The 23634-nt window shown below is 47.2% G+C and overlaps 1 protein-coding gene across 2 annotated transcripts; it reads left to right on the forward strand.

The window, feature by feature from the left end:
- The first annotated feature begins 10186 nt into the window (after nt 1-10186).
- MSL1 (MSL complex subunit 1) lies at nt 10187-22530 on the forward strand. Of its 2 annotated transcripts, XM_027626255.2 has the most exons (9): nt 10187-11306; nt 13737-13960; nt 15003-15385; nt 17298-17345; nt 17803-17867; nt 18708-18775; nt 19205-19329; nt 19498-19570; nt 19960-22530. In XM_027626255.2, the coding sequence occupies exons 1-9, from the start codon at nt 10539-10541 to the stop codon at nt 20048-20050; spliced, it is 1845 nt and encodes a 614-aa protein (XP_027482056.1). In that variant the 5' UTR covers nt 10187-10538; the 3' UTR covers nt 20051-22530. The 2 variants fall into 2 exon arrangements, with proteins under 2 accessions (XP_027482056.1, XP_027482057.1); XM_027626256.2 differs by lacking the exon at nt 17298-17345.
- The last annotated feature ends 1104 nt before the right edge of the window (nt 22531-23634 follow it).

A 23634-nucleotide genomic window follows, 5' to 3' on the forward strand; every position in this document is an offset into this window, starting at 1 on the left:
TGAGCAGGGGTCGTGTTTCCAATTCTCACCTGTTTCTTCCTCTTAAAGTATGTAATATTGGAACCAATCAGGTTCCCATGGCGAGCATTAGGGTAAGGGGCTGTGCTTCCCTAACACCGTGGTTCTTGGGATGCACTGGTGGCCCCAGGATTAGAGGGGGGTCAACATCACCTGGGCACCTGTTAGACAAACTGTCAGGTCCCAGCCCAGGCCTGCTGAATCAGAAACTCTGGCAGTAGAGGCCAGCCCTGCAGGGGATTCAGATGCATGCTGAGGTGAGCATGCTGCTCTGAGGTGTTGTTCCCTAGCAATCAGTCCTGCAGGGGCCAACCCAAGATCTGGGGAATGCCCACTTTCCCCTTTTGTGCTTTTTCAGCTAGGTTTAGCCAGAGAGCACAACGAGATTCGGTTTGACTCAGTGTAAAAAGCATTTATCAAGTGCCTACTGTGTGCAAGGATTCTGGAAATGAGAGCAGACAAGTAGTGGGAGGATGAGTGAGATCAGAAAAAGGAGCGGAAGGTACTGGGGAAGAATAAAGGAAGTGAGGGCTAGGGTCGTAATTATTTATCCTTTCTCCATCTTACTTACTTTTCATCCTGTAACTGAGACTCCTATTAAAACAGTTGATTGTGGGGGCGCCTGAGTGGCTCAGTCAGTTAAGCATCTGCCTTCAGCTCAGGTCATGATCCCATGGTCCTGGGATGGAGCCCTGCATTGGGCTCCCTGCTCAGCGGGGAGCCTGCTTCTCCCTCTCCTCCTGGCTTGTGCTGTCTCTCGTTATCTCTGTCTCTCTCTCTCAAAAAAAAAAAAAAGAAAAAAAAATCTTAAAAAAAAAAAACCCAACCAGTTAATTGTGGCTTAAATTGTTTGGAGGCTGGAGGTAGAAACTGCTCCCTTGTCTATTTTTGCTGACCATGGGAACCCCAAGCTAGTTAAAGCCATAGGTCCCTGACTCCCCATGCATAACTAAGAGAATATGAACACCACGCAGATAAGTGCACACACGCACACACCCTCCTTGGGATCTCAGAGACAGGGGTAGGGAGAGCCAAGAAAAGGAATGAGGTCCCAGAGGGTTGGAAGTACCCCAGGCAAAATGAGTTTAACAGATAACAAGCAGGAAAAGTCTTTCAATGGGGGAGGATGGGGACAACTCTGGCCTACTCTAGCTTCCTGAGCCCCAGAAACTGTGACCAGAGGAAGCAGAGGGTCTCTAAGGCGAATCACAAAGGCTCCTGAGGATGAAACCTGAGCCTGGAAAGCAAAGCGACTGGGGGAATGGACATCAGATCAGAAGGGTTCTCTTCCACAGGCAAACAGAGCAAGCGTGAGGCATTGGGGGGGTGGGGGGGCAGAGATGAGACCCATGCTCAGCCTCTCTCCTCTGGCCTTTTCTCTTCCATCACACATAGCCTCTCAGGAGCAGAGATCCCATTACTGTCTCAAGCGTGACCAGTTGATTCCTGGCCTCTCCCTGCTTCATTTTTTTGAGGAATATGCTTTCTTCTGGTTCTCACAGAGCCCTTTCTCTCACTTCTCTCTGCAAGGGTTCCTCTCTGTGCCTGAAAGGCTCTGGACTCAAGGAGCAGACAGCCCTGCAGGCTCAGCTGCATTGACCTACATTGGCTCTCCCCTAGGCCCTGGGTGTGGGGGCTGAGGTTTCAAGATAGGAACTTGGGAATCTGGCACAGGTCTGCAGATGACGTCAGGGAGAGAGGCTGCAAAAGTGGCACGGAGGGACCACAGGCAGGGGGTACTGCAAGACTGAGTTCTCACTTTGTCATTTGTGGACAATATCAGAAGCTAGTCCAAACCTCAAATACACAAACATTTCTGAGCAGTGACCCCTTGGATGGGAGCCAGAAGTCTCTGTCAGGCCTGGTCTCTAGTCACTAGATTTGGAAGTGGTTTCTGCCTGCTCCCCATTCTTGCTGAACCCACCCCAGTCTGCAGGGACTGGAAAGATTTCCTTGGTTTGATGTGGGCCAGTGAGTTCAGATTTCGACTGATCTATTTCGGGGATATGAAGGCTGAATAGAGGTGGTCAGATATGCAGAAATCCGCTCCCAAGCTTTACTATATAGAGACCCATGTACTTCCTTAGATCTGAGGCTTTGAGAAGGATCCAGAAGAAGCCCTACAACTGAATTACCATTTACAAACCCCTTACCTCAGGACCCTGGCAACTGAACCTCTCTTTCCAGCTACAGGCTTCTACAACAGGAAGGCAGGCTCTGAAAGGGGTCTTTTCCCTCTCTCTCACTATAAGCCACAGTATTTAGGATGCCCACTGCCTCCAGATTGTGGATGTTTTGCCCTGGCAAGGAAATGCTATTGTGGGGGGAGGAAATTAGGTGGTGGTGACAGAGAATGATAGATGAGCCTTTTACTTAGGGGGGAGAGAGCGCGCGCCCGCGCGAGCTCATGAGGGGGACAGCATGCAGGCAGTGCAGGGATGGATGGCTCTCCTCTCCAAAGGCTTCCCCTCCGCCAAGCCCCACCCCCAAAGCCCAGGAAGTCCACAGCCTGGCACCCAGCCAGGGTGAGAACATTCCTCAGGACTCTGACAGGCTGGGGGTTGGAGGTGGGGGGGATGGTGGTGGTGCTCCCACCCTGAGTTTGGGGAGAGGGGAAGGAAACACGCGGGGGAGGAAATGACCACAGAGAAGAGGGTGAGGGTAAGCGATGGGAGCTAGTTCCCAGCGCCACAGGTTCCTTTTAGACAGAAGGGTTGAGGCTGGATGCCTTCCCAACGGCCACGTGAAGGGTCTGCAGCTTCAGAGCAAATGACCTCCAGGTCACCTCTCTGCTCAGGGTTGTCACTGACGTCTCACACTGCTGGGAGATTCTCTCTTCCTCCCTTACTCTAATGGAGCTGTGGTTGAGCTCGGGAGCCCCGGAGTGGCGAAACTCTGGTACTGCAGCTGGGCTGGGGGAGGAGCCCAACGGGTCTCCCACTGTCTCTCCACCAGGGCCCCTCCCTTTTCCTCCATAGGCCCGGGATTCTGGAAATAGCACCTGGTAATAGGAGCGCTGACAGATTCTGAGTTATAGGAGAGCAAGTGTCCCTAGTCTTTGATGTTCTAGCTTACTCGCTTTTCGGATGTTTCCCTTGAAAATAGGGGCCCTTGGACTCCTCCCATTCCCTTCCACACATGCCCCTGGAGAGCAGCTACTTGGTTACAATAAGGCCCCCCTCTTTGGGCCCCAGGACCTGTAGCTCTTGGACTACTATTCATGACCTCTATGACTTTGAGGGACAAACGGCCCTGTGAGAATTCTGATTTTAAATTTACCCTTCCTTCTCTAAACACTGCATGATATAACTCTTTCTCCTAGTCAGCACCCAACCACATGCCTTCCATCACCCCAATTCCCTGTCCAATCTCTCAACATCACGTCTCATGTGGGGGAAAGGAGTGGGGAGGAATGGACAAAGCTAGGTCAGAATTTTTTCCAAGGAAAACCGGTTCCCTGTTTGGTTTCATTTGACCCATATTCTAGCTTTTCCTGGTTAGTCCTCTTGTTCCATGCATCAAGCCTTCCCACTGGACTAATTTTGCTGTCCTGCCCACCCCTCCCTCCAACATGATCCCCTGTGCTCTCCTCATCCAGGGCAGATGTCCTTAACATTGAGAGAAGAGACTCTGCTTTGGAAATAATTTATGTCAGCTCTCGAGGAATACCTGCCCATAGAGAGAGAACTGCTTCCAGTGTTGTTTGGGGAAGGGGATGTGGTGAAGGAGGCAAGAAGTGGAACACTCAGTCTAAGAGAGGCCATGTTCCCATTATCTAGACGGTAATTCAAGAACTTTTGGTGCTTGTCGGGTATCTAAGGACTTCAGAGAGCTCTGCCAACAACAATGAAGAACTCTAGGGGAAATGGGAGTTGGGGTAGAGGTAACCAACTGTGCAGTGAGGGATTAAACCTTCACCCAACTCCACCCCCAACGTCGTTTTCTTTGATGATATCCCTTCTCGTGAATTTGCCTCATCTTTTAAATTGTGTGATCCTTACTGTTACTAACCGGGGAGCTATAAGGCATGAAATCATTTTAAGTAGACACAGCCACGTTCCCACATTGCACTGTACACCTCAATCAACTTTCCTCTCCTCCCAGGCTGCTGCCCCACATTCACCCTGAAGGGGGCACTTTTGTTCAGTCGTTGGTGCCAGAGGAAAGGGAGCCCCAGGAAGGAAACATAACAATTGGTCACGTGTTGGGGGGGAGGTTCTCGCAGGGGGTGCTGGGACAGGGAAGGGAGGTCCACGTGGAGTGGGCGGAGTCGGCTGAAAGTTTTGGCGGGGCTGGCAATGGGAGAAAAATACCCAAATTTGAGTTGTGATTTTATTAAAAAAAAAAAAAATGCAGCAGAGCGGGTGTGTCCCGCTCTTGGAGAGGCCCCTGCAGAGGGGAAAAAAGAAGCAGCACACGAACCTCCTGCTCGCGGAGGCCAGGAACGCAGGGCAGGGTTTCTGCCAGAAAGAGCTCTGAGCCGTATCGGGCTTCGGAGCCGGAGCCGGAAACCTCCGTGGCTCCATGCTTTTTCCCCATTCCCCATCCTCCCGGAGAAAGGAAAGGTGGCCTCTCCCCCTTGGTCTCATTTCAGGGCCATGTGGGGCTGGGCTAATGCCAGCCACGCAACCCCAGTCTTTATTTATCTTTACAAGAGCCTCAGGAAGCCGCCCAGATGAATCCTCTCTCCTTGGGGAGAAGCCAAAACAAGCCTCTTTTACTACCTCATTCTGCCCCACAGTTAGCAGGGAAAACACAGTTTCATACAGTCTTGAGATGGAAGGGGCCTTAAAGATGATCTTCAGTTTTCTTTTTGGTCTAGGAAAACCAAGACCCAGACAGGTAAAAGGGCTTACTCTTTGCACACCATAGGCACTCCCTTCAAAGAATGTAGGTCGTAGAAATGGAATTCACCATCCTAGTCCTCCTAAATCATAAAGTAGTGCTAGTGTTGGCTTTAACTCCATCCATACCCTTAGCCAGAGGGCAAAGGGGAATGGTCATTATCCCATTAAGGATAAAATAGGCAGAGGACTATTTAGGGACTTGATTTATGGGTCCTAAGGTTTTCCTAGGTGCCCTCACAGGGAGCCCCTCCACTTTCTCCCTCTAGGTCTTTACTCTTTGTTATCCGGGGCCCTTATGTGTCTTAGTTCAGAGATTACCACAGTTTAAAAACCTAATGGTTTGGAATCAAGAATTCTCTTCCCTCCTTAGGAGAGCTTTTCCCAGGGCTTTTTCTGGTGGTTTATCTACCTCGTCCTGTGACTTGAGATCAAGATCAGACCTCCAAATCCAAAAATTCCAGCCTTTTGGCTTTGGGAGAGAAAAGCATGTTTACTTAGTCTGGAGTAGTGAAATCTTAGACTTTGGATTTCAGAGCTGTAAAGTTTCCAGAAAAAAAAAAACGTGGGGGACTGATGTAGAATTGCCAGCATTCTATTTTGCCAAGTAAGGACATTAAAAAACTACTACCACCGATTGCTATTTACTATCACCATCATTTTACAAAAGAAAGTAAATTTTAACACACACAAAATAGGAAGCATATAATCTCAGAATAAATAAATATTCTAAGCCACACCCTGTATTGATTTACATGGGTACCATATAGTGTTCTTTGTTGTTGTTGTAGATTGGTTCTAGTTTGATCTATTGGTCAGACCAGTGGGAGTAGCGAACTGCAGCCTGAGTGCCAAATCCAGCCCAATGCCTCTTTTTGTATTTGCCACAAGCTAAGAATAAGCTAAATTTAAAAAAAAAAAAAAAATTCTTTTTTTATCTTTTTAAGTAAGCTCTATGTCCAAGGCGGGGTTTGAACTCATGACCCCGAGATCAAGAGTCACACGCTCTACTGACTGAGCCGGCCAGGTGCCCCTAAACTAAGAATATTTAAATAGTTGAAAAATGTAGGGGTGCCTGGGTGGCTCAGCCATTGAGCGTCTGCCTTTGGCTCAGGTCATGGTCCCAGAGTCCCGGGATCGAGCCCCACATCGGGCTCCCTGCTCGGGAGGAAGCCTGCTTCTTCCTCTCCCACTCCCCCTGCTTGTGTTCCCTCTCTCGCTGTGTCTCTCTCTGTCAAATAAATAAATAAAATCTTAAAAAAATAGTTGAAAAATCTAAAACATATCATGACACATGAAAATTTTATGAAATTCAAATTTCAGTATCTCTAAATAAAATTCTATGGAATGGTGGAACTATGATTGCTGCTTGCAATCTCATGCTAGAGCCCTTGTTTCGAACCATTGTGTCTCCGTCTTTCCCTCTAGATCTCCACAGCCCTGGCACCTTAGATTAACACTCATCAAGGAACACCTGGGTGGCTCAGTCAGTTAAGCGTCTCTTGCTCTCAGCTCAGGTCTTGATCTCAGAGTCGTGAGTTCAAGCCCCAAGTTGGGCTCCACGCTGGGTATGGAGCCTACTTAAAAAACAAAACAAAACACTCATCATAAGCCACTTTCATTTATATATTGTCTTTTTTTTACCTTTTTTAAAAAGATTTTATTTATTTGAGAGAGAGAGTGGGAGAGGGAGAGCACATGAGGGGGGGAGGGTCAGAGGGAGAAGCAGAGTCCCCGCCGAGCAGGGAGCCCGATGCGGGACTTGATCCTGGGACTCCAGGATCATGACCTGAGCCGAAGGCAGTCGCCTAACTGACTGAGCCACCCAGGCGCCCCTATTTATATATTGTCTTGCACTACAATAGCAGCGTTTAATAATGCAAGAGACACAATGGCTGTCAAAGCCTAAAATATTTACTGTCTGGCCCTTTAAGAATAGATTGGCCAAAGGGCACCTGGCTGGCCCAGGAGATGGAGCAAGGAACTCTGGACTTCTCAGGGTTGTGAGTTCAAGTCCCATGTTGGGTGTAGAGATTACTTAAAATAAAAATCAAGGGGCACTTGGATGGCACAGTTGGTTTGAGTGTCCCAACTCTTCGTTTTGGCTCATGTCGTGATCTTGCGGTTGTGAAATGGAGCCCCATGTTGGGCTCCATGCTCAGCATGGAAGTATGCTTGAGATTCTCTCTCCCTCTGCCCCCCCCCATAAATAAATGAATCTTTAAAAAAAAAAAAGTCTAAAAAAATAGGTTGGCCAACTCTGGAAACTTTTCAAACTCAGCGGTATCAGAATCACCTGGAGGGCTTGTTAAAACACAGACTGCTGGGGCACCTGGGTGGCTCAGTCGGTTAAGTGTCTGCCTTTGGCTCAGGTCATGTTCCCGGGGTCCTGGGATCAAGCCCTGCATTAGGCTCCCTGCTGAGCAGGTGCACCAATAAATCAAAATCTTTAAAAAAAAAAAAGATGATATTCAGTAAAGAACTGAATTATCAGGGGCACCTGGGTGGCTCAGTCATTAAGCGTCTGCCTTTGGCCCGGGTCATGATCTCAGAGTTCTGTGATGGAGCCCCGCATTGGGCTCCCCGCTCAGTGGGAAGCCTGCTTCTCCCTCTCCTACTCCGCCTGCTTGTGTTCCCTCTCTTGCTGTCTCTCTCTGTCAAATAAATAAAATCTTTAAAAGAAAGAACTGAATATCACTAGAGAGGAGGGCATGTGAATATTGCAAAGAGTGATCCAAGTAAAGGGAATAGCAAGTGAAAGGACCTGAGCAGACACACACCAGGTGTGTTTGAAGGACAGCAAAGAGGCAAGTGCGGCAGGAGGGTAGTGAATAAGGGGGAGAATAGCAAAGTCAGAGAGCAGTACCAGGGGGCCAGATCCTATAGGCTATAATGATGATTTTGTTTTTCCTCCAGGTAAGATGGGAAGCCAGGAGAGGGTTTTGAGCAGATAAAGAACATGATCTCACTCATATCTTATCAGTATCACCAAGGCTGCTATGTTGAGAACAGACTTAAGTGGGGGAAGGCAAAGGTTGAAACTGAGAGACTAATTACAAGGTTACAGCAATAAAAAAGTGCAATAGGACTATATGACTTAGACCAAGGTGGAAGTTGTGGAGGTGTGTGAAGGTGTGGGATTCTGGATATATAATTTGAAGGGCAATGGGATTGGAAATTGACTGGATATGGGGTGGGGGGGGAGGCTGTAGAAGTAGAATTTGGGTGAGGGAAATTCAGGAGTGCAATTTTAAAGATTTATTTATTTGAGAGAGCGAGAATGAGAGAGAGTACATGAGAGGGGGCAGGGTCAGCGGGAGAAGCAGGCTCCTTGCTGAGCAAGGAGCCCGATGTGGGACTCGATCCCGGGACTCCAGGATCATGACCTGAGCCGAAGGCAGTCGCTTAACCAACTGAGCCACCCAGGTGCCCCACAGGAGTGCAATTTTAGATCTAAGTTTGAAATACCGATTAGACATCCAGGTGGTATGTCTCCTAGGCAAGTGGCTATACAATTTTGGAATTAGGGGATGACTCCAGGAAGAAAATGTAAATTTGGAAGTTGTCAGTGTAGAGATGGTATTGAAAGTCTTGACACTGAAAGAGACCACCATATTCCATGTGCCTCCCACTTCCCCATTTTATTGGTATCCCTAACCCCAATACTTCCCTTGCAGATCTTAGGCCATACAGTCTGGTAGAAGAGGGCTGGGGTACTCTTGGCTTCTTAACACATTCACACCCACTAGTTTAAAATTTCCAGGGGGCTATGCTTTGGGCCCACAAGGCCAAGACACAGTTTTAGTCAGAGGTTTTCACATTAGGCCAAAGAATGTTAGTCATCTCCATCTTCATATGGATTGAAAAAAATACACTTCAACAGAAAAGAAAAACAATTAAAACTTTAAAAGTTTTTCCAGGAGGAACTGAGGACTTGTTGGCTGAAGTTGCATGGAAATCGAGACACACACACACATACAATGAACATTGAGAGATTGGAAGAAGTGCTCCGCATAAGAGAATACCCCAAAGTATTCCTATTCCCAATAAAGATAAAAATCTCTGGGGCGCCTGGCTGAATATGGCAGAGGCGCAGGTGACTCTTGATCTCGGGGTCGTGAGTTCGAGCCCCACGGTGGATGTAGATTATTAAAAACTAAATAAACTTTTTAAATAAATGATAAAAATCTCTTCCGAGGTTTTCTTTTTGCTGCGACCCTTCCTGAACCTCCAGGAGATGCTAGAAGTGACTTAAGAAGGCTGGGGAGATAGCCGTTGGGAAATAACTGTTGGTAGTTGGCAATACTTCATTCCAGGGAGGTTGTGGCAAGAACTCCCTAGGCAGCAGACATCATGGATTTTCCTCCCTCTGGGAACCAGAGGTCCCTCCGTTTCTGGTCTGGATCCCTCAGAGACAAAGAACTTCATTCTCTCCCAGACCAGAGTGGGGCTGCTGGGGAGGGGAGCGGGTGGAGGGGTTAGAATTCTACCCCCAGGAAACACCCACAGGCTCAGACAGGAGCCCGAATCCTGACTCTGGTCCAGGAGGCTTGCGGGGCTGCGGGGGCAGCGGGGCCCCTCCGGCGAGGGCCGGGCGGGCTGCCAAGGTGCCGGGGGAAGGGGCCGCCCAGCGCAGGCCGGGTACGTGGAGCGCTCGGTCCACTGCCCCGAAGGGAGCGTCTGCCTCCTGAAGCCCCCGGTCCTCCTCTCCGCTCCATTCTCTCGCGCTCCTTTTTCCCGGCGAGCCTCCGCATTCCCCATCTGCCCGTCGCCGCCCTCGCCCTTTCTTCCCTCCTCCTGACCCTCCCCCGGCTCGCCCCTCCCTCGGCAGCCCACCTTCGCCCCGCTCCTCCGCGGGCTTCTCGGTCCTTGCCCCTCATCCCCGGCCTCCCCTCGCCGGCCCCCAGTGCCCAGGGCCCCCCGCGGCCCCCTCCCTGCCCCCCTCGAGGCGGCGGCGGCCCCTTTCACAATAGCGCGGCCCGCCTCCCTCCTCTCGGCTCCCGGTTCGCTCCCGCCCGCTCCCCGCCCGGCGCATGCGCCCTCCGGTCAGCGGCGGCTGCGGCGGTGGCGGCTGCGAGCGGCTCCGTTTTTTTAAAGGGAAACGCTGAGGCGCCGGGGGTGACTGTGGGGGAGGGGGACCCCGAGCCGCGGAGACCCCCAGGGGAGGCGACAGACCCCCCTCCCGGAGTAGGAGGGCTTTGGGCGGACCCATCCCTCCCACCCCCTCCTGAGGAGGAGCGGGGGGAAAATGGAGGCTCGGGGCGGCTGAGGCGAGCTCCGGGGCGGGGGGCCGGGGCGGGGAAGGGGGGGTGTGGGGTGGGGAGACGAGGCGGGCCCGGCCGGGCCAGGGGGGGCCGAAGCGAGCTCCGGGGATGAGCTCGGGGGCGGCTGGGTGCGAGCTCCTGCCTCTGAGGCGAAGGCGGCGGCGGCGGCAGCAGAGGCGGCGGCGAGGCCCCCATGGGCCGGCGGCGGGCCTCAGCCGCGGCCTCCACTTCTCCGCACGCCGGCGGGATGGCGCCCGGGCCCCGGAGGAGCCGCGCTAGCCGAGGCCTGCTGCCGCGCTGCTGAGGCGAGCCCGCCAAACTCCCCTCCCCCTCCTCCGTCCTCGACCCCCCACACCTCGCCCCTTCCCCACCCCCTCCTCCGTCTCGGTCCCCGGCGCTGCTCCGGACCACTATGACCATGAGATCCGCAGTGTTCAAGGCGGCCGCGGCCCCTGCCGGCGGCAACCCTGAGCAGCGACTGGACTACGAGCGGGCTGCGGCGCTGGGCGGGCCCGAGGACGAGCCCGGGGCGGCCGAAGCCCACTTCCTCCCCCGGCACCGTAAGCTCAAGGAGCCGGGGCCCCCGCTGGCCTCCTCCCAGGGCGGGAGCCCCGCGCCCTCCCCGGCCGGCTGTGGCGGCAAGGGCCGGGGCTTGTTACTCCCGGCCGGGGCGGCCCCCGGGCAGCAGGAAGAGAGCTGGGGCGGCTCGGTGCCCTTGCCCTGTCCGCCCCCGGCCACCAAACAAGCCGGCATTGGGGGGGAGCCAGCGGCCGCGGGAGCCGGCTGCAGTCCCCGACCCAAGTATCAGGCGGTGCTGCCCATTCAGACGGGCTCTCTCGTGGCGGCGGCCAAAGAGCCTACGCCCTGGGCTGGGGACAAGGGTGGGGCGGCTCCCCCAGCTGCCACCGCCTCGGACCCGGCGGGACCCCCACCACTACCTCTGCCGGGGCCGCCACCCCTCGCGCCCACCGCCGCCGCCGGGACCCTGGCGGCCAGCGAGGGCAGATGGAAGAGTATGAGGAAGAGCCCTCTCGGGGGTGGCGGCGGCTCGGGAGCCTCCAGTCAGGCCGCCTGCCTCAAACAGATCCTTCTGCTGCAATTGGACCTCATCGAACAGCAGCAGCAGCAGCTGCAGGCCAAGGAAAAGGAGATCGAGGAGCTGAAGTCAGAGAGAGACACGGTACGGGAGGGGTTAATCTGCGTTCGGGACGACGAGCGAGTTGTGCGCATGCTCGGGGGAAGGGGGCTGTAGGAGGTTAAGGTATCCCTTGGTTAGGGGTAAGGAGGTTGGCCACCAGCGAAGGAGTATCTTAAGTGTCGGGTCCTTGGGAACCAGGCTCACAGACACGTTGGGTCGGAGGGAAGGGTTAAAGGGCAACCTCCCAGTGGGAGGGGGAGGGGAGGCTTCAGGTGCCAAAGGGTTAATTTAAAATGACAGCCTCAGACTTGTGGGAAAGACGTGGAGAGTGGGAAAAGACCTCATTTGTGAAGGGTTGAAAATGCAAAGGTGGGATGCATATGTGGTGGCTTTCTGGAAGGGGTTAAATGAAGGAGATTGTGCGTTAGAAATGCATTCTTAGAGGAGAGGGACAGAGCAGCTGTTGCACTGCTGTAGCATCTTTAGATGGGAGGGCAGTAGGCCTTTTAATTGGCAGAGAGGTAGAGGTGATTCACAGTGGGATCCTGTTTTAGTTTTCTTAAATGATATGAAGAGAATCACTGCCTTTGATTTCAGACAGTTTTGAATAAGAATCTTAGTTATAAAACATGACCCACTGACCAGCTCCCTTGCATAAGCATAGTGTGGAGGGGCTGGTAGATTTTAAGGCGTCAGGGGAAAGGAAGTTTGTTAAATGTATTAAGTAGACCCCCTCCCCAGAAAATCCCAATTTTTAGAATCTTAAGATAGTAGGGCAGTAATTTATTATTTATTTTTACTCCTGAGGAGCGTGACTATATAGGCTTGTTTTCACTGCAGCAGTAGTCAAGAGCACCTTATGCGTTAAAACATATTCTTTCAGATATCAGGAAAGCTGTATGTGTGTGTGGTGGGGGGGGGTATTACTGTGCTAGCATACCTTACAGCTGCCTAAAAATAAACATGGTTTCTACAATTGTGTTCAGGCTGCAGCAGCCTCTCTCTCTCTCTGGCGTTGTGTGCGCCAAGGGCTGAGCAAGGGAGCAGAGGGCTATTCATTTTGTTTGCTTTACAAATGAATCGCATCAGGCATCGGCTGTTTTATTGGAGAATGCATTCTGCAAGGTGGAATGGGAGCTGGGGCAGGTCTCATCAGAATATCTCATGGTGTTGATTTGTGGAAGTTACTCAACATGGAGGTGGCACTGCTCAGCTACTGTACTGCAGTCTAGGGGTGTGATGGTACTGTAATTACAACACATCATATCCTTACATGGCGGGAGGGCGGGAAGAGAAGGACCAGTGAAGGAGAAGAAATCAAGGAAATGTCACCCACAAACCATGGTTAAGTAATGTTAAGGCTGTGAATCAAAACAGAAGATGAGAGTATGGCTGACAGGGGGGCTCTCTGCTGATTTGGAGGTTTCTGCTCATTTCCTGAGGTAATGGCCCCTTTGCAGACTTTCCTAGGCAGGAAAAGTGGGGTGAGTTAAGGATAGAGTATCAGTCTGAACTTGGCATTCACTGTTTTTGTTGTGTATTGCAGTCTTAGCATTGCTTAAGCTTGTTTCTCTTATTCCAGTTTGGCCTCTACTGAAATCTCTGCGGCTAAGTAGATATACTAAAGACAACATTAATATTGCTGTCTACCCAAATAAAGTTCTTACTATAGTGTTTTAAGTAGCATAGTTGGCACCTTTTTTCAGACCATTCTAATGTGAAGTTTTCAATGATAATAGACGTCCATTTTTTGTTTGATTATGTAGTTCTCCTTTAATTAAAGTTAAAAGACTTTGGTTTAATTAATATTTAGATAAATGGGTAGATTTTTTTCCCTGTAATCTCAAATGCAAAGAAATGTGCATATTTCATGATCAGTGGGATTATGGGTACTGGTTACTATTAAAATTCTTCCAGATTGAGTGTTCATTGTTTAAATGCCCTGCACACCCCTTTCAAATAACACTGCAATCCCTCGTGGCACTGTGACTGTGAGCGTTTAATTCCTTCTCAATATACCGTTTGGACTTTGCCCTTGTGTATAGCATTTTGGAGTGAAAGTAGAGAGAACAGGATTTGGAGAAACTTAGGGCCTCCTAAAAGAACCTAAGGTTAATTCTGGAAACTCCCAAACTGACTTGGAGCCACATGGTTAGCAGTAGAGAGACCATGCCATTTGAAAGGCATGCTGTGGCCCCTCCCAGAGAAGAGGATCTTCTTTCAAAAGAATGGACTACAAATTCCCCCATACCCCTCCTCAACTAGGTTAGCCCTAAAATTAAGCAGAGTACCTTGTCTTCTCTATTGCATTTAAGGAAAACTATTCCAATTCATGCCTATCTATTAAAAATAAGTTGAATTGCTATGACCCATGGAAAGAGGCAGAAGACCATACTGATGCCTAAAGGGGGCTTAGTACCTGGGTGTAATTTTTTGTGTTTTAAGTCTGCATTTTGGCACTCTCTCTTTTAGCTCCTTGCTCGGATTGAACGTATGGAAAGGCGGATGCAGCTGGTAAAGAAGGATAACGAGAAAGAAAGGCACAAGCTGTTTCAGGGCTATGAAACTGAAGAGAGAGAGGAAACGGAGCTATCCGAGAAAATTAAACTGGAGTGCCAGCCGGAGCTTTCCGAGACATCCCAGACTCTGCCTCCCAAGCCTTTCTCTTGTGGGCGGAGTGGAAAGGGACACAAAAGGTGTGCTGATAACTTTGTTACACTGTCTGGACATGATGAGGATATGTGTTTCCAGTGACTGAGAGTAGGGGATTGGGATTTATGAATTGGTTTTAATACAACCATATCCTGAATTATGAGGTCTTCCATGCTGAGAAACTATCTTGAAACATTCTTGCAGGCTATAAAAATCTGTTAGGAACATTTTGGTCACAGTAGTAATTACAGAATGTGGAGTACATCATAAAGAGAATGGGCAACAAATGTGACAGCTGAGTTTCTTAAAACTATAGCAGTTCACTTCAAGTTAGGAAGTGTTAAATTCCTTCATTGCGTTAGGTAGTAGTGGACAAAGAAGTAAGGTCTGACTATCCTTGGACCCAAAGAGATGTCAGTCTAGCTGTGAAGGTGGCATACATTTTGCAAACTTGGAATTCAGTGGCAATAAAATATGAGGGTAGACAACAGTGATATAAACTAAATTTTGTAAGATTCAGAGACATTAAAGATTATTCTGAGGTAGAATAGTGAAACTTTAAGGAGGAGATGGATCTTGAAAAAGAAGTATAGAATTTAGGTTGGTAAAACGGAAGAGAAGTGGCATTCTAGGAATAGTGGGGGGGGGGGGGAGGAGATTGGTGGGAGAAAGCCAGCAGATAGCAAGAAAAAAGAAATAGAGATTGTAATTAACATGGTATAGTATTGGGGGAAAAAATAAGAGACTGGTCTCTGGTTGACAGGAATGAAATAGGCCACAGATTGGCACCTAATGTTGGCTAAAGGGTCTTGAATAAAATAGGAACCTTTTTAGATTTAGTGGGCAATAAGATGCAATTAGAGGTTCTTAAGCATGGAAACTCATTTGTTCAACAAACACTTACCTGAGGGCCTGTTCTAAATACTGGTAAGCATGAGGCTGTTCCTGCTCATGACTGCCAACTGAATCAGATGTTTAGATCTTTAGATCCCTGAACTTGTTTGTTCTCTTGCCCCCAAATGTAATCAAATCAGATTTTATTCAAGAGTCAATACATTTTATAATGTTTTCTTCCCTATCTAATAGGAAATCCCCATTTGGAAGTACAGAAAGAAAGATTCCTGTTAAAAAGCTGGCTCCTGAATTTTCAAAAGTCAAAACAAAAACTCCTAAGCACTCTCCCATTAAAGAGGAACCCTGTGGTTCCTTATCTGAAACTGTTTGTAAACGTGAATTGAGGAGCCAAGAAACTCCAGAAAAGCCCCGGTCTTCAGTGGACACCCCGCCAAGACTCTCCACTCCCCAGAAGGGACCCAGCACCCATCCCAAGGAGAAAGCCTTCTCAAGTGAGATAGAAGATTTGCCGTACCTTTCCACCACAGAAATGTATTTGTGTCGTTGGCACCAGCCTCCCCCATCACCGTTACCATTACGGGAATCCTCTCCAAAGAAGGAGGAGACTGTAGCAAGTAAGGCATAGAGAACACTTGCTCTTATACCCTAGTGGTGGCGGTCAAGCTAACAAGTGTGAAAATGCCTTTGGCATTTTTAAAAAAGTGCAATCAATAAAGCAGAGTTCTGTCAAGAATGAGTAAGTTAACAGCCAGAGACAGACACTGTGCAGGCATTGCAAATAGATGGAATTACAGCAAAATGTGCTCAATGTATTTGCCTGCTTACAACACTGGGAGATGTGTTTGCCAGTAAGTTGCTCATCACAAGAGCACCAGACTCGGGGGTGTAATCTCCGGCAACTTGCATGCCCTCTGAAAGAAGGGTTTTCTGTGCTGTGAAATGCATAGAACTTATACTTTGCCATGCACGACTGTTCCTGCAATTGATATTGTGTGAAACCTGGGAGGGTGGTCTTTGGGTGTTCTCAGGGGCCAATGGTAATTTTTGGGTTGGGGAGCCAGCTTGGGGTGGGGAATTTCACCTGGGCCTCCGCTCTTTAACTATATAAACATTTATCTGTATCTCTATGTCCCGGTCTGGGGGGCAGGAGGAATCTGCCAAAGACCAACAGTCTTACTTTATCTTACTATACTTCACAAAGGTTCTAAATGTGAAGAGTTTACTTGGATTGCAGTAGCCCATTGGTTGTTCATATATTTAAATAAAATGGTCTACAAACTATTTTTCAAACAATAAGGACTATCTTGGGATATCTGAGCTGCTTGGGGAGGGTGTGGGGTGCGGGACCTTGGTCTTCATTCCCTTTTTTTTCTTTATGGCTTCCACACAGAAATGCTACCCTATCTCCTACATCAACCAGTAACTGCAATGTGCCTTCAATTGTGTAATGTTAGTCTGTGACAGTCACTGCGGGCGCTCCGGGGTGATGGTGGGGGAAGTCTTCTTGAAGAGAGCCACAGCCCCAAGTTTCTACCACTGTGTCTTGCTGTAGCAGGGATGGGGATGGGAATCCATTCCAATAAGACAAGAGCATTCTCCAGGCTTTGTTTGGCTGTTCTGGTGACAAAATTAAGTGGGGAAGATAGATTACTCTTCTTAACTATCTAAAATTCATTAGGCCTCACACTTGAGTACATGAGCTAGACCAGGATCCTGATCTAGGTTCAGGTTTTTTTGTTGGTTCAGTCAGTTGAACAGGTTCATCCTTAATGGTTAACCTTCTTGCTGCCATGGCAATGCTGTGTAACAACTTAAGAGAAACTGTGAAGCAACTTCCCATCCGGGATTGGGAAATGGCTTGGTCCAGAGCTGTTCTGTTTGACTGGCTGTTTTGAAAACCCTCTCTACCCTAGTACAGAAAATTCCAAACACCTCTGAGATTGTGGGCATAGCAGTACAGAAAGAGTCCGACTGGGGGGAATCCCAGCCCTTTGAGGAGCCTGAGTTGTGAATAAACGTGTGAATCCTTATTCTTGATGCCCCTATCTCAAGAGGAAGCTCAATGGCTTGTTCTAAGGAAGCCAAAGTCTTTGTGCATGTTGTTCAGGCTGGACCAGCAAGGTAGTTTGTTTGGAGGGAGGAGGGAGCTGTTTTAAGAAGACTACATATGTAAGTTTTGAGAACACTGATCTTTTATTTGAAAAATAGGGTCAACTTTTACTCACCTGCCATGTTCTGAGTTTAAGGTTTGATATCCTTGGCCATCAACTGTTGCAGGGAAACCACCCTAAATAATGAAGAAAAGAAGTCGTCTCAGTGTAAAAAAAAAAGTGGTGGGCTTATTTTCTTTTCTTTTGTCTGTTGTTCCCTCTTCCCCTCCCCCAGAGAGAAATTCTCAAAAGAACAACTCAAAAAAACCAAAATGGCTTCCTAGTGAGAACTTCAGTGATGATCCTTTCCTCCATTTTGGGTATGGGCTTTTTTTCTTTTTACACTGAGATGATTCTTCTTTCCTGCATTATTTAGGGTGTCTGATGCCATCAAGTGTTGCAGGAGAAACTTCAGTCTTGGCTGGTGAGTAGAATAGGAATTGTGCTGGCTGGGCCTGGGGTGGGGGGTCGGTGGGATGGTGGATGGTTGGGGAGCTACATTCCCCATCAGCTGGATGTGGGAGAGTGAGATTCCTTGGTGTATGATTACACTATAGACTTCAAAATGACTACACATTTCAGTTGTTTTTCAGGAACTGCAATAGCATCAATTATATGAATTGTCAGGTATTGGCTTAGGGTTTTTTGTGATCCTGTGTTTGGCAGACTGCAATGGCATTTTAGGTTCTTTTATACCATAGCGAGGACACTGAATATGGCTTCAGGTGAGGCCATAGAATGGATTCCTATCACTTGGTAACTTTGTCCTATCTGGGGAGAGACCTCTTGTCCTAGTGAATAGTAGGAGGGTTGTGTGACTTTGGATTTAAGGGTGGTTCCACCCCTCCTCCCTTTCTTTTTCTTTCTTTTTTTTTTTTCAGTTCCTTCTTGGAGGGACCACTCAGTAGAGCCTCTAAGGGACCCAAATCCTTCAGACCTTTTGGAGGTAGGTACCCAAGACCTGTCAGCAGAGGGGAGTGGAGGTTTAACTTCAATGTGTCCTAGTAACAGGATGGATAGGTTAAGTAACCCTTAAAGCCAGAAGGAAACTTTTTTTTTTAAAGATTTTATTTATTTATTTGAGAGAGAGAGAGAGAGAATGAGAGATAGAGAGCACGAGAGGGAAGAGGGTCAGAGGGAGAAGCAGACTCCCTGCTGAGCAGGGAGCCCGACGCGGGACTCGATCCCGGGACCCCAGGATCATGACCCGAGCCGAAGGCCGTCGCTTAACCGACTGAGCCACCCAGGCGCCCCAAGCCAGAAGGAAACTTGAGCAATTCTCTAGCCCAGCTCTTTTGTTTATATAGAAGAGAAGACTGAGGTTCAGAGTGACTAAATGGTTTATTAAAAAATAAATAGCTAGGGAGTGTTCGAAACAAAATGAAATTTCATGCTAAGTAGAAAAGTTAGAATGTGCCACTCAGCAACAAAATTACATATTCCAAACTTATTTGACTCTTAAAACTCAGACCCTTGCAAAGCATGGAGGGTAGTAGGGAGGGTTTATGGCGGTCTCAAGGGTTGTTTCAGTTTGACATGATTTTCACCTTGGAAAGTTGAGGAAATAATTTCAAAGTTTGTACAGTCTACAAGGGTGGGTGTGGGGAGAAGAATATGTGTTTTGTTGATTCTGTTACTGGGAGGTTCCCATGACATCCATAGAACTCACAGACTCAGGTGGGACCTGCAGGGAAAAGATTTCACATTCCTGGAAGCTGGAAATGAGTTCGCATATACATGTGTCACGTGGTGATAAATAGTTTATCAGCTGCTGTTCTTTACACAGAACCTGGATGACAGTGTGTTTTCAAAGCGGCATGCAAAACTGGAGCTCGATGAGAAGAGAAGGAAAAGGTGAGGCGAGAGATACACATCCTGGAACAGCTGAGCCCTAGGACCCTAACCTCTCTCATTCATGCTGTGAAAAGCTCTGGAGTCCTTAACACTCTTAAATTACTGCCATCCCAATTGGTTGAGTATCTTAGTTTGAAGTGGTAGTTGTTATAAGTAAAGATGTTTGGCTTCTTTTTCTTTGTGTATGCCTTTCCTCAGTTCCACTCTCTGTGGAACATCAACACGTGATTTGGACTGCTAGACCTAAAGAGCTCTTTCCTGACCAGGCAGACAGTTCACTTTACCACCCCCCACCCTCCCCACCCCATTAAGAAGAGTCAGCACAGGTCTCCCTAGTGTCTGGACTGTGTTAGCTGCTTTTATAGAGCAGGTTTTCAGTAATATTGGGTTTGTTTCTTTGTTTTGTTTTGTCTGGTTTGTTTTTCCCAGATGGGATATTCAGAGGATCAGGGAACAAAGAATTTTACAACGATTGCAGCTCAGAATGTATAAAAAGAAAGGAATTCAGGAATCTGAGCCTGAGGTTACCTCATTTTTCCCTGAGCCAGATGACGGTAAGTTTTGTCTATCTAAGAAAGTAGATTTTTCAAAGAAGGAAAAGGGTGCAAGGCTCCAGGGTACAACTTGCTCTGAATGAATGAACAGCATTTTGGAGCAGGTGTAGTTGCTAGACATTTCTCCTCTATGTCACTAACAAGGTCCCATTTGGCTTTCTCCCATAGTTGAAAGTTTGATGATTACCCCCTTCTTGCCTGTTGTAGCATTTGGACGACCATTACCCAAATTAACTCCACAGTAAGTATAAAGGTTCCCCCCGCCCCCTTCTCAGGTAGCCTGCACTTTACCTCCTTTTTAGACTTCATGAAGGCCTAGATAATAAGGTGGAACAGGTGGCTTAGGGATAGCCATGGCTTTTTGACAGAAGTGAGGCTATCTGGGCAACTAGCATTGGAGTGATAAAATAATTAGAAGGATTGCTTTTTGAGTTAGAAAGAGATTATTTAGTCACTTTAATAGCACACTGTTTCTCTGGCTTTGAGACAGGAAAGACATTCTAAATTTGGAACTTGAGAATCAGGGTTAGGAGTGGTGAGGGGCATAGTATCTCTTTTAGAGTTAATCTTTTGTCCACACTGAATCCCTTCTAGTCTTCCAAGTTGATTTCCTTACCTTTTTTTTGCCAGGAATTTTGAGCTGCCCTGGTTGGATGAGCGTAGCCGATGCAGGTTGGAGATCCAGAAGAAGCAAACACCTCACCGGACGTGTAGGAAATAGCTGAGCTGGCAAGAACCTTCTGTCTTCAGATAGTTGTAGCACGCCATTTTCCAGAGAATGGCAGAGACCTGTATGTGTGACCTATGTCCTCATGTATGTTATCATTCGCTGATAATGCCCTTCCATACTCCCTTGATCTTGTTTTGTTTTCATCACTCTGATTTCGCAAAAACTCTCATTGGCCTAATTGTGAATTATGGAGGGTGGTTGGGATTTCTTTTCCCTTTTTGGGGAAATGAGCTCTCAAGCTAAATCTATAGGATGGCAGATCCAGAAGCCTCAGGGGTCTGCTTCTCTACATTTGCCTACGTTAAAGGGGTAAAAGGGCTCTCTTCGTTAGACTTGTGGAAGATGAAGCAACCCCTGCCTGTAGAACCGTGCCTGCATGGCACGCTTCTCGCCCTGGTATACCCTTTCCTTAGAGTTTGAGTATAGTGGCGTTTACCCTAAAACAAAACAAACAAAAAAACCTCACCATGAGCTTAAGGACCAGATGAGGAATAAAAAGTGAAGTGATGAAGCAAGTCATCTTCACAGGGTAGAAAAGAGATTGAAAAGTTGGCAGATAAATGTCTGAAAAGACAGTTGTTCTCTTAAAACTATTCTGTGATACAGCCATGTGGGAAGGAATTTGTGCTGTGATTATTTTCTTAGTTAATGGATAACTGAATTTCTTCCTCCATTCCTCAAGAAATAAAATCCTTAGAAAAGAGAATGGGGATGGTTAGTTTTGGACGAGTTATGACTCTAAACAAAAGCAATTGACATTTGAGAATGGCATGCCAGAACCTGTATAGATGTCCTTGTGTCACATCACTTCTCAAGTATTCCTTAGTTGGGCTTTATTCTTTTAGCTGAGCTCTCGGTGGTGGGATAGGTTTAGGGAGGGTGGGGGGTATATGTGGAAATATGTGCTTCCTTTGGTTGGCAAATGTCTACATCTTGAAACAAACAGGTGTACCTAATGAGCTTCTCCATTCACTTTGTAAAAAATAGATTTGTATGTGTATCATCTTGGTCCCCCTTTCCCCCCATTTTGTTAAAAAATTTCAGGACAGCACTCCAGGCCACTTTGGTCTCAGTGTAAGATCCCTGTAACTATCTGGAAGGAAAATAGAGCCAAGACCTCTGGTCTTAAATATATAGGAATTGCCTTTCTTTAGTCTTCATGACTATTGTGTGAAAACAAGTAGGGGTCTAATCTCCTAGAAGGTAGGGGCTTTTATCCTTGAAGAGAATATGTCCCCAGATTATTAGCACTTTTAGAGGAGAAGCCAAGGTATGTAGGGTGTGTGGCCGGCCCATCAATGGAGCATGAGAGAATGGGGATACATCCATTGTGGGAAGAAAAGAAAAGTTCCTCAGGGGCCTCCCACTGCTAAAGATTTTTGTGACATGTTGATCTGTGCTCCCTGGGTTTGACTTTTAAAGGAATTATTCCGGCAGCACATGTAGTATTCTTGGATGATCTTGCTGCTTTTATTTCTCCGTGTGTGTGTGTGTGTGTGTGTGTGTGTGTGTGTGTGTGTGTGTGGCTATGGGTTTTCATTTGTAACTCCCATCTGCTTAGGAGAGTGGGCTCTCCACAAGGGAACCTGCTGTGAACTTCATTGCAGCAAGAGTGTAGAGAGAAATAGGACTTATTCCACTAGGGGCTCTCATCTCACACCTTAAGGGGAGGAAGGAGATTTCTAGAAAAACTGGGCCAGATTTTCTTTGTTCTCCATCATTTTAATATGACAAGCTGTTTGGCTTTCCTACTCTGACCTGTGTTATGTTCCTTTATAATGTGCCCAAGAAGAAAAAAGACCGATCAGTGTCTTTTTACGTTGTTCCTTGATTCCTCTGTTTCTTTTTGATTTTCAGCATTTGTCGGATTCCTAATTTGGATATGGGTTAGCAAATATAACCTCTGTGTTTGTGCCCTGCCCAGGGGACTCCCCAGATTCTGAACTTGAGCTAGACTAAGAGGAATCCATGAGGTGCTATCTGGCCAGACTTTAAGTGGATTCTATTTCCTTGGTTCTCCCTCTTACCTAGGACTGCTCATTTTATTGTCCCGTCTTCTAGATCAGTTCTCCTTTGATTTGGATGTGTTGAGGTTTGTTGAGGAGGTTGGAGAGTAGATTAGCAAAATTCCAAGAGCGAAATTACAGTGTGTTAGAGTGTGGGGGGAAAATTAAGTCTTATTTTTTCCCTACATGGGATACAACACTGTGAAATTCAATCTTCAACAAAGGCCCTGCAATTCTCCTAAAACATAGTTCTTTGTTTCTTTCTTTAACAAAGTTTAAGCTAGTGTTAATAAATTAAAAAGAGAAATTGCTTGTCTGTCCACTTCAGCTTTGTTTTATGCCCATTTCATATTGTTGTCTGTGTTGTAATTCATACTTTTGATACCATTTCTGATGTGTAAAATTGGTTGTCTTGTAAATATCTTATAAAGAGTTCAATTGTAAATAAACTATTGTGGCTGTTAATTTTTGAACTTCTGCTTCAATTTATTAGACTTATTGGGAAGCATGAAACAGTTCTGCTGTAGATGTTAAAAGATTAGAAAAAGAAATCCATTTTCACAAAATAGAGAAATATACCATTTTCTCAATTTTGTGTATGAGCACAACGTATGTTTTTCATCCCTCTTTGTTCTGTGTTCTCCCTTACACATGAGGTAAGTGGCAACTTTAAAAACAAAATCCTAGGATAGGATACTTGGTGCCTGCTGTCTAGATGAGTAAAACCTCATAGCTGAAAAGACCTTAGAGGTCATCTGGTCTGACCCCTAATACATGATTTCCCCTTGACAACATTCCAGACAAATGAAGTCCAGCTTCTGCTTCAACGCTTCATTTTTTTCTATGCATTTTCCCCTAAATGTTAGAAAATCCTTCTTCACTGATAAAATCTAACTTCTTGTAACTCCAACCCATTGGTTCTTGGTTTGCCTTCCCGGGTGATGAAAAAAGATCAAGTCTTCCTGTTTCTCACTGTCTCTTGAATAGTTAGATTGCTGTGGCTATCTCAAATCTTCTCTTCATGGTAAACATTCAGAGAGCTTACACTTGTTCCTCAAAAGCGAGGATTTTGAGTTTTTCAGTTCCTTCCGAGTGAACAAGTTGCTCACGTTCATTTAAAAATTGAACCCAGACCAAACAGCTGAAAGGTAGAGTGGCAGATTATCACTTTCCTTATTTAGACACTTAAGTTGGCAGCTTCATTTGCATCAATTTACCTTCTGATAGAAAAGATCCTCCAGATCTTTCTAACACTTATTAAATCATACATCCTCCATTTTGAACTCAGGCATCTGGATTTTGGAAATGGATTTACCAAAGTTGTCAAATTTGGCCACTTGTTTAACCAGGTGAGATCTTTTTGGATCCTGAATCTATCTATGAAGGCATTCAGAATGCCTTCTAGTTTCGTGTTGTCTATAAATTTGGTCAACATCAGATCTTTAGCCATATAACTTGTAAAAATACTACACAGGACAGAATCCTGTGCAATCCTGTCCTGTGCCATGCAATAGTGCCCTTTCTCTGTTTGATATATATTATTAATGTGCACTCCTGTGGGTACACTAA

This window comes from Zalophus californianus, chromosome 16 (assembly GCF_009762305.2).
Source record: "Zalophus californianus isolate mZalCal1 chromosome 16, mZalCal1.pri.v2, whole genome shotgun sequence".
Classification (NCBI taxonomy): Eukaryota; Metazoa; Chordata; class Mammalia; order Carnivora; family Otariidae; genus Zalophus; species Zalophus californianus.

What these genes read in the sequence shown, in the direction of transcription:
- MSL1 (XM_027626255.2), top strand. Translation starts at nt 10,539, where the DNA reads ATGACCATGAGATCCGCAGTGTTCAAGGCGGCCGCGGCCCCTGCCGGC. An exon ending in GAAGGAGGAGACTGTAGCAA is followed by an intron (nt 15,386 to 17,297) that starts GTAAGGCATAGA and finishes TGCATTATTTAG; the next exon opens with GGTGTCTGATGCCATCAAGT. An exon ending in ATCCTTCAGACCTTTTGGAG is followed by an intron (nt 17,868 to 18,707) that starts GTAGGTACCCAA and finishes TTCTTTACACAG; the next exon opens with AACCTGGATGACAGTGTGTT.